This window comes from Carlito syrichta, unplaced genomic scaffold (assembly GCF_000164805.1).
Source record: "Carlito syrichta isolate Samal-C Ts95f unplaced genomic scaffold, Tarsius_syrichta-2.0.1 Scaffold136712, whole genome shotgun sequence".
Classification (NCBI taxonomy): Eukaryota; Metazoa; Chordata; class Mammalia; order Primates; family Tarsiidae; genus Carlito; species Carlito syrichta.
This window is the reverse complement of record NW_007080808.1, coordinates 319,863-334,884: the sequence shown is the minus strand read 5'-3', so window position 1 is coordinate 334,884 and position 15,022 is coordinate 319,863. Positions and strand designations below refer to the sequence as shown.

Below are 15,022 nucleotides of genomic sequence, written 5' to 3'. Positions count from 1 at the left end.
AGAGTGATAGTCTGATTTTTTTTTAAGTGGTAAAAAATTTTTTAATGAATTTAGCCACTGCACACATTAAAAAGGATTATTTTACCTCATATCACTTAGAACTCTACCTTCAAGTTTCCTTGATAAAAGGTTTTTATACAAGTCTATCTCAAGAAATATTTTCTCCTAGACACGAACCATAACACAGAAATTAGAGGGTGAGCTGGAGTTTCAAGTTAAAAAAAAAAAACTCTTAAAGAAGATTTAATAATCTATTAAAAATATATTATCTGAAAATGATAAGGGCACCTTTAAATTTATTTTCTATGGAACAGAAACATTGCTAGACCAATATTTTCACCATTTTAGACAGGTGAATTGTTATTATTTATTTCATAGTAAACATGTATAACTTTAGTCATGATCTTTAGTCAAAAACACATAATACAAAGTAAAATATTATATAGAGGGATCAAACTTACAATATTCATCACACTCAAAATGTAATGTTCAATGTCTTTGCGGCCATGGTAGCCCACCATCATTTTGTCTGCCACTACCAATGTCTCCACAAACCGTTCAATGCTCACTGATCTCTTCTGTCTGCGGTGAATATGTGTGTCTTTAATTGGTAGTGAAGAAGGAAAAGCAGATGTATCATTCAGCCACCAAGGCCTGTCATTTCTTGTTAGGTCTACAATAAAAACAACCAGTTCAGATAGGTACACTAATTAAGCATAATCATTTACTAGATAGTTTATGTAGATGAGCTTTTCATGAATTAGCTAATGTATTAAAATTTCCAATGTAAGGAAAGGAAATAAGAAAATGCAGCAGTGAGAAAAAAGAATTTTTCAGTTTTCAAAATAATCATGTTATCTGAAAAAATTAAACACTAATAACATTCAATTGCTCATGAAAACAAAATAAATTTAAGAAATGAGTTATTTAATAAGAAGAATTTTCAAATAATCACCTCATGGTATTCCAGTAATTACATCACACCACATTTAAATTTAGAATATATAATTTAAATAATCATTTATAGTTGTTTAAAAAGCAACAAGAGTATGAACTTTTCAAACTTTTCTAAGACAGCTCTGATGGAGAAAACTAATGATGCAAAAATCTATTCTTAAGATGCTTTTGAGCATTTATTTCAAAGTAAGATGCTTTTATCAAACTATCTTAATTAGAACCAATTCTACTGGTCTAGAAATTTCAATTCTAAAAGACAATGAATTACATTTTTCACTTAGTTTTGCAGTCTACAACATTTATACTGACAAGCGTTCTCAAAGTACTCCATTTTCAAAGTCTTGAGGTAAGAGGCAGTCAGATGAGAGTTGAACGATTACAATTCCAACATAATTTACTTTGAACCACATTTAGTGAATTGATGCCTTATTTTTTGTTTTCTAGATATTTGGTAGTATAGTATAGTATAGTATAGTATAGTATAGTATAGTATAGTATAGTATGGTATGGTATGGTATAGTATAGTACTATGCATTTGTAAACACTTGCCACATCAATATTCATGTTCATTAGATAAATTTGAGCAGTCAGAGGTCTTCTGCATACCTCACTTCTGTATCCTTATATTGAAGAGAGAATCTTTCTTACCTCTACTTACTAAAAAATTTAGTGGAAAAAATTAGATTAATATACGATATACCTTACAGGATGTGGCGCTATCGTTTTATTTTTCTAACTTCTTTAGCCTTTCTCTTTTAAAAACTTCATTGATAGGTGCTATGGTTTAAATATCCTCTCAAAACTCATGTTGGAGTTTGATTTCTATTGTAACTATATTAAGAGGTAAAACTTTTAACAGGTGATTAGGACGTGAGGGCTTCACCCTCATAAAGGAATTAATGCTGTTATTGTGGGAGTGAGTTGGTTATTGTGGAAGTGAGTTCCGGATTAAAATGAATAATTAGTTCAGTCCAATTTCCTCTCTCTGCCATGTACACCCACTTCCCCCTGTTGCCTTCTACCATGGGATGACCCTCACCAGATGCTGGCACCGTGTTCTTGGACTTCCCTGCTTCCAGAATCAAAAGGCAACTCAATTTCCATTGTTTTAAAATTACTCAGGCTCAGCAGAATTTTAGCAGCAGAAAATAGACTAAGACAACAGAATGGATAAATTTTAAGAACTAAGTGGTAGGGCAACCCCCTCGGGTCATCTCCCACTGTGGAAGCTTTTCTGTTCTCTCAATAAATCTTGCTTTTTCAACTAAAAAAAAATACATAAATTAAAAAAAATAAAAGAACTAAGGGGTGGAAATAATCATGAGAAGTATCAGTTAAGTACTTTTGAAACTCACATAAATTAACTGAGTGTCTTTATTCCTAAAGGTCAAGAGAGGTAGAGATATACCACTTCGTATTTCAATTGTATATCCCTAAGATGTCAGTTAGTGTTTCCCTATGCCCAACTGTGACAGATAAACTCTTAAGGTGGCCCCCATGACCTCTGTCTCCTAATGTTCACATCTTTTTGTGATCCGTTCCATTTGAGTATGGGTAGGACCTATGACTTGCTTTTATCTTATTTATTTATTATTTTTATTTTATTATTTATTTATTTTTTGAGTCAGAATCTCACTCTGTCACCCAGGCTGGAGTGTAGTGGCACGCTCATGGCCACTGCAGCCTCGACCTGCTGGGCTCAGGCAATCCTTCCGCCTCAGTCTTCCAAGTAGCTGGAACTATGGCTGTGTGCTACCATGCCCAGCTTATTTTTTATTTTTTATTGTAGAGATGAAGTCTCACCAAATTGCCCAGGTTGGTCTTGAACCCCTGGGTTTAGGCAATCCTCTTGCTTTGGCCTCCCAAAGTGCTGGTATTACAGGCTCAAGCCACTGCACCCAGCCTTATTTTTTATTTTTTAAGTTGGAGTCTCACTCTGTCGCCCAGGATGGAGTACAGTGGCATGCTCAGGGTCACTGCAGCCTCAACCTGCCAGGCTCAGACGATCCTTCTGCCTCAGCCTCCAAGTAGCTGGAACTACAAGCACATGCCACCATGCCCAGCTAATTTTTGTTTTAAATTTGTTGTAGAGATGAGGAATCACCAAGTTGCCCAGGCTGGTCTTGAACCCGTGGGCACAGGCAAGCCTTTCACCTCAGCCTCCCAAAGTGCTGGGATTATAGGTGAGAGCCACTGCGCTCGGCCTGACTTGCTTTTAACTAATAGAATATAGCAAAGATGATAGCACACATGTGATTTTGAGTATATGAGTAATGATTATATTACATAATGTTGCAGCATTTGTCTTATTAGAGTCCCTTTCGGGCTTGGAGAAAGCAAGCAACCATGTTGGTGAATTTCAGGTGGCTTCTCGCACAGTCATTCAAAATCTAAAGCTACTAACAACCACAAATAACTCAATATTGCCAACAACTGTGGGAGTAAGAAGTAGATTCTTCCCTAGTCAGGATTCCAGATGAGAATTTAGTCCTGGCTGAGGCTAAGCATATGACCCACTCATGCACAGACTCCTGACCTACAGAAACTATGAAATAATAAAGTATATTGCATAAGCCACTAGGTTTGTATAATATTGTTGTGAAACAACTAACAGCTTTTCTGTATCAATATAACTCCAATTTTTCCTGCTCAGTCCTCTATGATCATTAAATCACTCATGTATTCAAGTTATACCTAGTCTTCTCTTTCTCTGGGTAGATAGAGTAAATGTCTAAATATAAAATTTGATTTTAATTCTTTTGATCATTTCCACTTCTCTGACCCATTCAATTTCTCCTTATTTTTATTTAAAGTATTAAAACATATCTGGGCAATAAACAATAAGCAGTGATATTTCTCATTTGATAAGTATTCAGTATAAGATAACTGTTATTATCATCATCAACATCATCATCATCATTGTCATAATTTTCAGACTTTTAGCTTTTTAAATTGTTAGTTTGCTTGGCTATCATTCTATCAAACTACAAAGTATTTGAATATAAGGACTATATCTTATTATTTATGAATATCCATCAAAAACATTATATTATAAATATCATATGTAATTATATATTCAATATTTTCTATAAAAACACATACTGAATGAATAAAATCAAGAGAGATAACAACTTTGATTTCAATTAAAAATTGAATAACCTTGCATGATTAGCTCATTATAAAACTATATCAGCCGGGCTCGGTGGCTCAGCCTGTAATCCTGCGCCTTTGGGAGGCTGAGGTGAGTGGATTGCCTGATCCCGCGGGTTCGAGACCCGCCTGGGCAACTTGGCGAGACCTCATCCTACAATAAATCCAAATGAGCTGGGCGTGGTAGCGCGTGCCTGTAGTTCCAGCTACTGGAAGGCTGAGGTGGAAGGATTGCCGGAGCCCAGCAGGTCGAGGCTGCGGTGGCCGGAAGTGGCCACTGCACTCCAGTCTGGGTGACAGAGTGAGACTCCCAACTCAAAAAAAAAAAAAATAACAAAAAAAACTATGTCAACATTCTATAATCGTCAATTGACAGATTAATGTTAAGCTTAGTGATATGTAACTAATATTTTTTTTAGTTTAAAATGAAATACAAGATTGATCTGTTTCATTTCAAAATAAAGATTAATAGTTCTAAGACAAGAATGCCCACTCAGGCTAGGATGGAAGTCCCAGCAGAAAGAAATCAGGGGTATGCAAATAGGAAAAGAAGTTAAGTAATCCCTCTTTGTGGATGATATGATTCTATACCTAGAAAACCCTCCTCGCACTGATAGACACCTTTGGTTAGGTCTCAGGATACAACATCAACATGCAAAAGACTGTTGCATTTCTATATACCAACAACAAGCAGGCTGAGAACCAGATAAAAGACACAATTCCATTCACAATAGCTACAAAAAAATGAAATACCTTGGCATTCACCTAACCACAAAAGTGAAAGACCTTTACAATGAGAACTATGAAACAGTGCTCAGAGAAATTAAGGATAATACAAACAAATGGGAAAACAACCCATGCTCATGAATTTGAAGAAGTATTGTCAAGATGTCCTACCCAAGGCAATCTACAGATTCAATGCAGTTCCTATCAAATTGTCAACATCATTTTTCAGACCTAGAAAAGACAATACAGAAATTCATATGGAAACCAAAAAAAGAGCAAGTAGCTAATGCAATCATTAGCAAAAGGAACAATGTTGAAGATATCACACTTTCAAACTTTAAACTTTATTACAAGGCTGTAGCAACCTGTATTGGTACAGGAATAGGCACATAGACCAATGGAACAGGACAGAGAATCCAGAAATAAAAACATGGTCCCTCAACCAACTCATCTTTGACAAAGTTATCAATAATAGACATTGGAAAAATAATAAACATTGGAAAAGGCACCATATTTATCAAATGGTGCTGGGAAAACTGGCTAGCCACATGCAGAACAATGAAACTGAACCCCTGCCTATCACCATATACACAAATTAACTCAAAATGGATCAAGGACATAAATGTAAAACCTCAAATTATAAGAATCATAAAAGAACATCTAGGAAACACCCTCCTAGACATCAGAGTAGGCAATGAATTCATGGCCAAGTCCTCAAAAGCAAATGTAATAAAAGCTAAGAGAGCCAGGAGAAACTTTATCAAACCAAACGTTTTTGCATAGCAAAAGAAACCATCAAGCGAGTAAAGAGACCAACCCATGGAATGGGAAAAAATTTCAAACTATGCATTCAAAAAAGGCCTAACATCCAGTTCCACAAGGAACTCAAATGAATTGAAAGGAAAAGAATAAACAACCTCATTAAAAAGTGGGCAAAGGACATGAACAGACACTTCTCAAAGGATGACATATAAGCAGCCAACAAATACATGAAAAAAATGCTCAGCCTCACTAACCATCAGAGAAATGCAAATCAAAATTACAATGAGATACCACCTAACATTGGTAAGGATGGCTCTCATTAATAAGTCAGAAAACAGCAGGCGCCAGTGCAGCTGTGGAAAAAAGACTTTAAACTTCATTACAAGGCTACAGTAACCAAGACAACATGGTATCAGTACAGCAAAAGGCACATAGACCAATGGAACAGGACAGAGAATCACTTGACCAACAAGGATCTCCCATAATTAAAAGTTTCAGTGATTACTCAAGAAGAAAGTATGTAGAATGAGAACAGTCACTTGAGGAAAAATTCCAGAGAACGTTCAACACTTTAAAAAGAAGAAAATAAGCTCAAGAAGGTTATAAAGAATAAACGACAAGAAGATGCAAGGCATTCACTAATTCATATGGCAGCTCATTCTATTTTACTAAATCTATTTGTTGGTGAACTCTTCTTTGCATTTAGTTGAAATCTCCCTCTGAAATATTTTGCCCCTTGTTACAGCTATTGGAACTACATAGAATGAAATTTTTAAAAAGTTTGTAATATAATAACTCTTTAAATATCATACTAGAAAACGGTCATCCTAAAAATGATAGCTACAATGTGATTAACTAATGTGTGCTGAGATGAGCACTCAGAGAGATCAGGTAATATGTCCTAAGCCACACCAAAGTCCATGTTCTTTCCACTGTGCCATGTTATATTCACTATACCTCTACATTTTCTCATCTTTAGACTAACATCCTCCTAACTCCCTGCCTCTAGTCTTGCTCTTCCTAATTCAGTCCCCTTACTGCTATCAGAATAGTCTTTCTAAAACACAAATCTGAATATATTATTTCTCCTGCTTAAAATATTTTAATGGGTTTCCAGTGTACTTAAGATACACAAACTCCTTAACAAGACTTACAAGCCTGTCATGATATACCCACATCTTATCTTCTCAGTTTCATCTCTCCTAACTACCCTACCCAACCACTCTGAGTCTCACCTCTCTCTCTCCAACCCACATTCTAATATCCAGTTACATAATTAGATAAGCTGTCTATTTCTAAAACATGGCATCCTCTCTTTTGGATGAGGGGCCTCATAAATGCTGTTTCCTCCATAGGGAACATGTGGAATACTATAGCCACTGCGCCCTCCACTTTTGCACAACAGCCTTCATTTTTCCCTCAAGCCTCAGCTTAGAAGTTACTTCTTCCATGAAGCTTTCCTTGAAAGGTTTCCGCTGAAACCTAGGCTTCTTGTCCCTACTATGTATTTCTTTAGTATCCTGACTCAATGCCAACATGACCTTTGAATATTCTTCAAATCTTACTCAAGGGTCTGAATTCTCACTACTAGTGTGGAAACAGGATAACCAAACAGCACGGAGTACTACACTACAGAATATCTATGCATAAAAACTGTAACTATTACCTGGATAAAATAAGGTGATTATTTTTTCCCTTTAACCAGATTTTTTAAAGATCAAATTTTACAGAAACTTATATTTTAAAGACTTGCCAAAGAGCTTCCAAATTGACTTAAAACTATTGATAGGTGACATCTTTTAAAAGGGCTCTACATATAATACTTCTAATCACTCAAATTCCCACTTACTTTTTTTATTAACCTTATTGCATTTACCAGAAGAAAGATAAAGCAGCAATACAACAATATGCTTTCTAAAAGCTACATACTCACTCACCTGAAACCCCACAATGAGAGTGCTCATACAGATGCCGTTGCTGAAGGGCAGACTTTTTGTAAATAACATGAGGATGGCCATTTTCATAATTAAAATGCTTGGAATCTTCTGTGGTATTCTTTAATGGTTCAATAAAATATTCTTCATCTTCTGTAGCAATAACTCCATGCTAGAAGAAAATAAACCAATGACTTCACATCACATCAATGAGAGTACCTGATCCTAATCCAGGTGAGGTGAGGTCCAACGGGAGGCCCAAACTTCACCTGTATGTAAACCACTCATGTACCCAATCCTGACTTGTACCCCGCATCTTTATAAACAAACAAACAAACAAAAACAAAGAACTTACCAAGAAGAATCATTCTAAGCATTACTTATTATTACCAGGAGTTAAAAATAAATAGACACCTCTCCAAACAAGGGATTAAAACACATGATTAACGACTTAGTGAATTATCTGTACACAGTAAAACATTATATAAATGCCCCTATTTATCTATTTATTTTTATTGTAGAGGCAAGGTCTCGCCAAGTTGCCTGGGCTGGTCTCAAACCTATGGGTTCAGGCAATCCACTCACTTCAGCCTCTCAAAGTGCTGGGAGTACAGGCTGAGCCACCGAGCCTGTCCAATGTCCCTAGTCTTTAAAAAGGACATGTAAATATCTCTACATGTTATGCACTATACTAAGCATGTCTCACACATAATTTCCTTCAATCTTTCCAACAGGTCTGTGAGGTATCAGAGATCTTCATATAAGCATTAAAATGTATTTTCCTTCTAAAACTGTGCACATAACTTAACTATATTCTCTGTGTTTAGGTATAGATTTGTGATTGGGTTTTGGCCGATAATAAATGGGCAGAGGGCTATATATACCACTTTCAGCACAGCCTCTGAAGACCTCCCTAGTGGAATTCTCCACTCTCTCTTTCCACAATGCCAAATAAATGGAGAAAACTTCAAAGTCCTAGAACATAATTAATATTTCCTTAATTAACATACATTCCCATTTTGCAGATGAAGTAACAGGCTCAGAGGTTAAGAATTTTTCCAGTATTATATGAAGGTAAGTGAAGGTGCTGAAATTCAATCAAAGCTTTGCTCTTAGAAGAGTAAAACTGTACTCCTACCTATTACTACATACAACAATTAACTCAAAATGGATCAAGGACTTACATGTGAAACCTCAAACTATACGAATCTGAGAGGAAAATTTCAGGAACATCCTCCTGGAAATAGGGGCAGTCATTGAATTCATGGTCAAGTCCTCAAAAGCAAATGCAGCAAGAGCTAAGATTGACAGATGGAATCTTAACAAACTAAAAAGGTTTTGCACAGTAAAAGAAACTACTAAGAGAGTAAAGAGACAGCCCACAGAATGGGAAAAAATATTTGCAAGCTATCCACCCGACAATCTGATAAAAGCCTAACATCCTGGATTTACAGGGACTCATACATTGACAAAAAAAAAAGTTATAACGTGGGCAAAAGACATGAACAGACACTTCTCAAAAGAAGGCATTTGAGCAATCAAGAAACATGAAAAAATGCTCAGCCTCACTGATCATCAGAGAAATGCAAACCCAAACTATAGTGAGATACCACCTAACACCAAGAAGGATGGCTATCATTAAAAAGTCAAAAGAAAAGTGTTGATGTGGCTGCAGAAAAAAGGGAACGCTTTACACTGTTGGTGGAAATGTAAGCCAGTTCAACCTTTGTGGAAAGCAGTGTGGTGTTTTCTCAAAGAACTAAAAATTGAGCTACCATATAATCCAGCAATCCCACTTCTGGGAACATACCCAGAAGAACATAAATCAGTTTTACCAAAAAGACACCTGTATACCTATGTTCATTGCAGCACTATTCACAGTAGCAAATACATGAAACCAACCAACATATCCACTGAAAGTGGACTGGATAAAGAAAATGTGGTACATACAAACAATGTAATACTATGCAGCCATAAAGAACAAAATCATATCCTTTACAGTAATATGAATGCAGTTGAAGACGATAATACTAAGTGAACTATCACAGAAACAAAAAGCAATACCATGTGTTCTCACTCCCAAGCAGGCCCTGATCACTGGACACATGAGCACACAGGTGGGCACAAAAGGCACTGGACAGTGCTAAAAGAGGAAAAGGGACAAGGGCTAAGGGACACACAACCACACACTGGATACCAGGTCCACTACTGGGGGAGAGAGGGCTTGGTAGAATCCCAAACCTTACCTGTACACAATTTACTTACGTAGTAAATCCTCCCATATATCCCACAACTAAATAAAATAAAATCTCTGCTCTTATTCCCAGTATTATATTACTTATTTACTTAAGCAAGTCCTACTCAGCTCAGTCACACCTCCTCTTTAAAACGGTCTCTAGTCTAAATGTAATAGCTTCACCCACCACTGAGATCCAATACAGTTTAAGATCGGTATCGATTAATTTCAGTTAATTCCATACTGTTTTGTTGCATTTCAAGTCTTAAAGTCTTATTTAATTTTTTTTTTTTTTGAGGTGGAGTCTCTGTCGCCCAGGCTGGAGTACAGTGGCAAACTCACAGCCACCCCAGCGTTAACCTGCTGGACTCCAGCGATGCTTCTGCCTCAGCCTTCCAAATAGCCAGAACCACAGGATCATGCTACCATGCCCAGCCAATTTTTAAAAATTTATTGTAGAGACAAGGTCTTGCCAAGTTGCTCGGGCTGGTCTCAGACCCGTGTGCTCAGGCAATCCACTAGCCTTGTGTTCCCAAAGTGCTGAGATTACAAGCTGAGCCACCAAGGCTGGCCTTATTTAAATTTGATACAACTTTTCAACTGCAAGTTTCATCTTCCCAACTAGACTATTTGCTTTCTTAAGGCAAGAGTTATATCCCACATATTTTTGTATCAGTTGTAACTGTAGAAAGTGTCACATATGTAGTAGGTACAAATAAAAGTTCACTGATAAAAACAAATAAGATAGTAAAAGTTATCTACATAAGAAATAAGAATTTCTACCCTTGTCTAATAGAGTTTTCCTAAGTATAGCACACATAAGGACAGCTCTTAATCCAACTAATTTATCCTGTAACACTGGATAAAACACAAACTCTCTGGGTGTATTTCCTCAGCTGGAAAAATGAAAGGGTGGGTCTAAATTAGTGGTTTTAAAACAGCACTCTAGGGAGCCCTAAGGGTTCCATGGAAGTGCCCTCAGGGGATTGCCCTAGACAACAAAGAGAAACCTACATGTCTTGGATTCCTGGGCTTAGGAATCAGCTGTGCTTTTATTAATCTATATATTATGTTTCCACATAACATTTCATTTGAGAAAACTGTTTTGCCACTTTAAAAAGAACAAAAAGTTGAAAACCTCTGGTCCAGATAATCTCTAAGGTCCCTTTGAAATATAACTTCTATGACTCTGTTTAGGGAAATTCATGTCAAGTACCACATGCTTGGAAGGAATAAGACATAATCAGAGCTGCTCAAATTTATAGATGAAGTTGGCAGTCACCTATATAAAATGAGGTGAGGAATACAAAAAAAAAAAAAAAGCAGCCCTAGTCATTTCATATTATATTATTTTCACCATTGTTTGCTTTCTTTAAGAATAATAGTCCCTATATTAAATGCAAATACTGACAGAAATAATGTAATATGTCATTAAAAGACTCTAAAACCTGAGCATGAATTACTTTACCAGGTAGCTTAACAACGTACTAGAAACCTGAGCACAGTTCCTGCAGAAAAGGAAGAAAGTACAAGTTTTGATAAGAAGGAAGTGTAGGAAGTAGAGTCTACTTCCTAATACTGTGATAGTTGAACAGAAACCTAAATAAAGTGAGGGAGTAAGTTAAACAGATATTTCAGGAAAGAACAGACCAGATAGTGGGAACAGCAAATGCAAAGGCAATGAGGTAGGAGCGTGCTTGCAGTATCTGAGAAACAGCCAGGAGCTACAGCTACTGGAGGAAGGGAAGAAGAGAATGATCCTGCAACTAGGAAGGGGCTGAAGACCAGATGATGGAGGACTTAAATTTAGTGGAAGTCCCAGAATCTGTACATTCCTGACAAGAGTTCTGCTCTCACTTCTCTGCATCCCCATTCACTTTTACACGATCTGCCTCAGGACCATTATGGATAAATCTAATCAATTCCTTGCCATACTAATTCCTAGAAGAAGCCCAAGCCTGGATTCTAATTGCCATATGGTTATGCACACATGTTTTCTGATCTCATCTCCTATCTCTTCCTATCATTTAAAACACTTCCATACCCTCTCAAATTCAAAGCCAATCATCAACAAAATCTTCTATACACTCAGCCTCACCTGTGAATATTCACTTCATCTTACTCTAACAAAAACCTGAGTCTCCCTAAAGGATATTCCTTCCCTGTAGTCCTTTGGAACGGGGGCTGCTTTCTCTTCTACAGGTCTCCTATAGGACATGGAAGCAGGATAATGTTCTTGTGACTCATTGTCACTTCCAAACAATCCTCTTTCCCGCCTCAAAAAAAACAAAACACTGGCATTGAACTTCACACCATTATATCCCCGTTTTTGTAGTTACGGTTATCTATTGATCCCAAGTTAGCCCCCTCATTCCTTAAAAATATCAGCTTCTGGATCACTGTCACTCTCTGCAATATCAATCCTGAAACAGTTGACTTAAATATCTTCTTATATCATGAGTTCTTAAACTTTGTTTATGTGCACATCCCTGAATCCCTTTGGAAGTCTAGGGGTAAAACCTAAGGACCAGCCGGGCTCGGTGGCTCAGCCTGTCATCCTGCACCTCTGGGAGGCTGAGGTGAGTGGATTGCCTGAGCCCGCGGGTTCGAGACCCGCCTGGGCAGCAAGACCTCATCTCTACAATAAATCAAAAAATTAGCTGGGCATGGTAGCGCATGCCTGTAATTCCGGCTACTTGGAAGGCTGAGGTGGAAGGATCGCCGGAGCCCAGCAGGTTGAGGCTGCGGTGGCCGGGAGCGGCCACTGCACTCCAGTCTGGGAGACAGGGTGAGACTCCAACTCAAAAAAAACAAAACAAAACAAACAAAAAAAACCCTAAGGACCACTTCTTAAAATATTTTAAATGCAAAAAAAAGATTACAAATAAAATCAATTATAGTGAAATACAGTATCCAAATATCTTTAAATATAACATATGACTTTTTGTAACACTTTCAATAAGATCATCAGTGACTTTAATAACTATAATAATTTCACAATAGTGATGAATAAAAATGTTTTGAAAAATATGCAAGCCGGGCTCGGTGGCTCAGCCTGTAATCCTGCGCCTTTGGGAGGCTGAGGTGAGTAGATTGCCTGAGCCCGCGGGTTCGAGACCCGCCTGGGCAGCGAGACCTCATCTTTACAATAAATCAAAAAATCAGCCGGGCGTGGTAGCGCATGCCTGTAATTCCAGCTACTCGGAAGGCTGAGGCAGAAGGATCGCCAGAGCCCAGCAGGTCGAGGCTGCGGTGGCCGGGAACGGCCACTGCACTCCAGTCTGGGCGACAGAGTGAGACTCCAACTCAAAAAAAAAAAAAAGAAAAGAAAAAAAAATATGCAAAAACCATAACATGATATAAAAATATCTGTGGTTTCTATTGGGGAGAAAGTCACAGGTACTACTATTACTATATGGGTTTGCGACCCATATTTATAATGGAAGGAAATGTTAAATTTCAGTTAAGAATTACTAAAAATAAAGATGTAATATATTTCCATTCCAGTTCTCCAAGACCCAAATCCCATTCATGGACCTAGGTTAAGCACTACTGACATTAAAAACAAAAAACAAACGAAAAACACTACTGACATAGATGGTCTCTTAAATCCCTACCCTCTCAATTTCTTGACCTTCTCTTTTTCAAATACCTTGGCCTTCATCTTACCTTAGACACTCATGCCCACAGTCAAACCCTGGATTTTAGCAGTACTGATATTGAAGCCTTCTATAATTTCAAGTTCAAGTAAGCCGTTCTTTTATCTTTCCAGTACTGTCCCTCAGCTCCAAAAGGCAGTTCTTTTACCCCCATCAGTCCCCACAGTCCATCGATCCGGTCACCTTTTCACTATCCTTTACCCTCCTCATGCCCTCGCTTTCCTTCTAACCCAGTTTCAATTCCACCTTAAAGTCTCTTGTCTCTTTCTCATTTCATTGAATTTGATTGGCTAAATCACAACCCTGACTAAATTCAAATTTGGCAGGCCTGCACCTTTGCAGCAGTACTTAACCAGATAAAAATACACAAATATGCTGACTTGTCTCACTTTAAATTCACCATCATTAATTTTGCCTATGCCCTTAATGCTTCACAGAAATTACACATAGTTGTAGCTCATTCAGTATCCCATGCTCCTGGATAAATATTTCATGCTTTCTCCTCTCTTCTAAATCCTCTAAAACCTCATCCTTTTATATCCACTTCCAATAGACAACACTGCACAACCTCCTACAAAATCCTACAACTACAAATACCCATAATCCTGCATCTCATGTTCTTATGATCTATTTTTTCCTGTTATTATGGATGAACTATCTGTTCTCCTAGCTGAAGATAATTATTCCTCTTGTGCAGATGATTCAATTCCTTCTCACCACCAAAAACTTCACTCCAGCAATTGTCCCCTCTCTACATAATCATTCCCATCTTTATCAAACAAAACAAAAACATAATCTCTTCTGATCCCATTTCTGCCTGCAGCTACTGAAAATTCCTTGCTTTTCCAAAAGTCCTTGAAATGATTATTTATATACTCTTTTCTCTTTCCCACTCCCTTATAAACCTACTCCAATCAGATCTTTGTCTCTCTTCCAAACCTCACCATTACATCACTGAAACTGCTTTTGTCAAGATCACCAATAACCTCCTCAATGATAAGTGCAATGGTCAGTTTTCAGTCCTACCCTTGACTCATCAGCAGCATTTTCTTCTTAAAACACATCATTCTCTTGGCTTCCAGGACATTTTTCTAGTATTAATTTGTCTTTCTAGTATTACTACTCTGTTCTTTGTTGTTTCCTTCACATTTCTCTGACGTCCCTGGACTCTTGAAATGCTGAAAGCTTCACTCCTCAGACCTCTCCTCTATTCTACCTATGTTTCCTTCAAAAAAATTTCATATAATTTTTGGGTTTGACCCCAAAATAACCAGGGTTTGACTCCTGGTTTTAAATATCATCTATATATTGATGACTCCCAAATTTATAACTCTATAATTAATGTCTCTCCTCTGAACTCCAGACTGGCATATCCAACATCCTACACAACAATCTCAAGTTTAATGTGTCCAACTGAATTCATGATATACACCCCTCAACCTACTCGCCCAATAGATTTCCCATTTAGTTAATTCTTGAGTTTTCCTCACCTAAATGGATGGCTGCTAGATTATTCTAGTTGCTCAGGCCTCAAGCTTGAAGTTACTGATTTTTATTGTGTCCTCTAAAACCTTACATCTGGTACCCCTTTTCCTTTC

The 15,022-nt window shown here is 37.4% G+C and overlaps 1 protein-coding gene across 1 annotated transcript in view; it reads right to left on the bottom strand.

Annotated features, from left to right (window-relative positions):
• ADAMTS6 (ADAM metallopeptidase with thrombospondin type 1 motif 6) overlaps window positions 1-15,022 on the bottom strand; it is a gene marked incomplete at its 3' end in the record, with an annotated part of 238,514 nt that overhangs the window by 206,633 nt on the left and 16,859 nt on the right. Inside the window, exons 4-5 of the mRNA XM_008049780.2 lie at window positions 7,533-7,701; window positions 462-673 (exon numbers count right to left, since the gene is read on the bottom strand). Of these exons, the coding sequence (XP_008047971.1) occupies window positions 462-673; window positions 7,533-7,701 (381 nt within the window). The remainder of the gene's footprint in view (window positions 1-461; window positions 674-7,532; window positions 7,702-15,022) is intronic.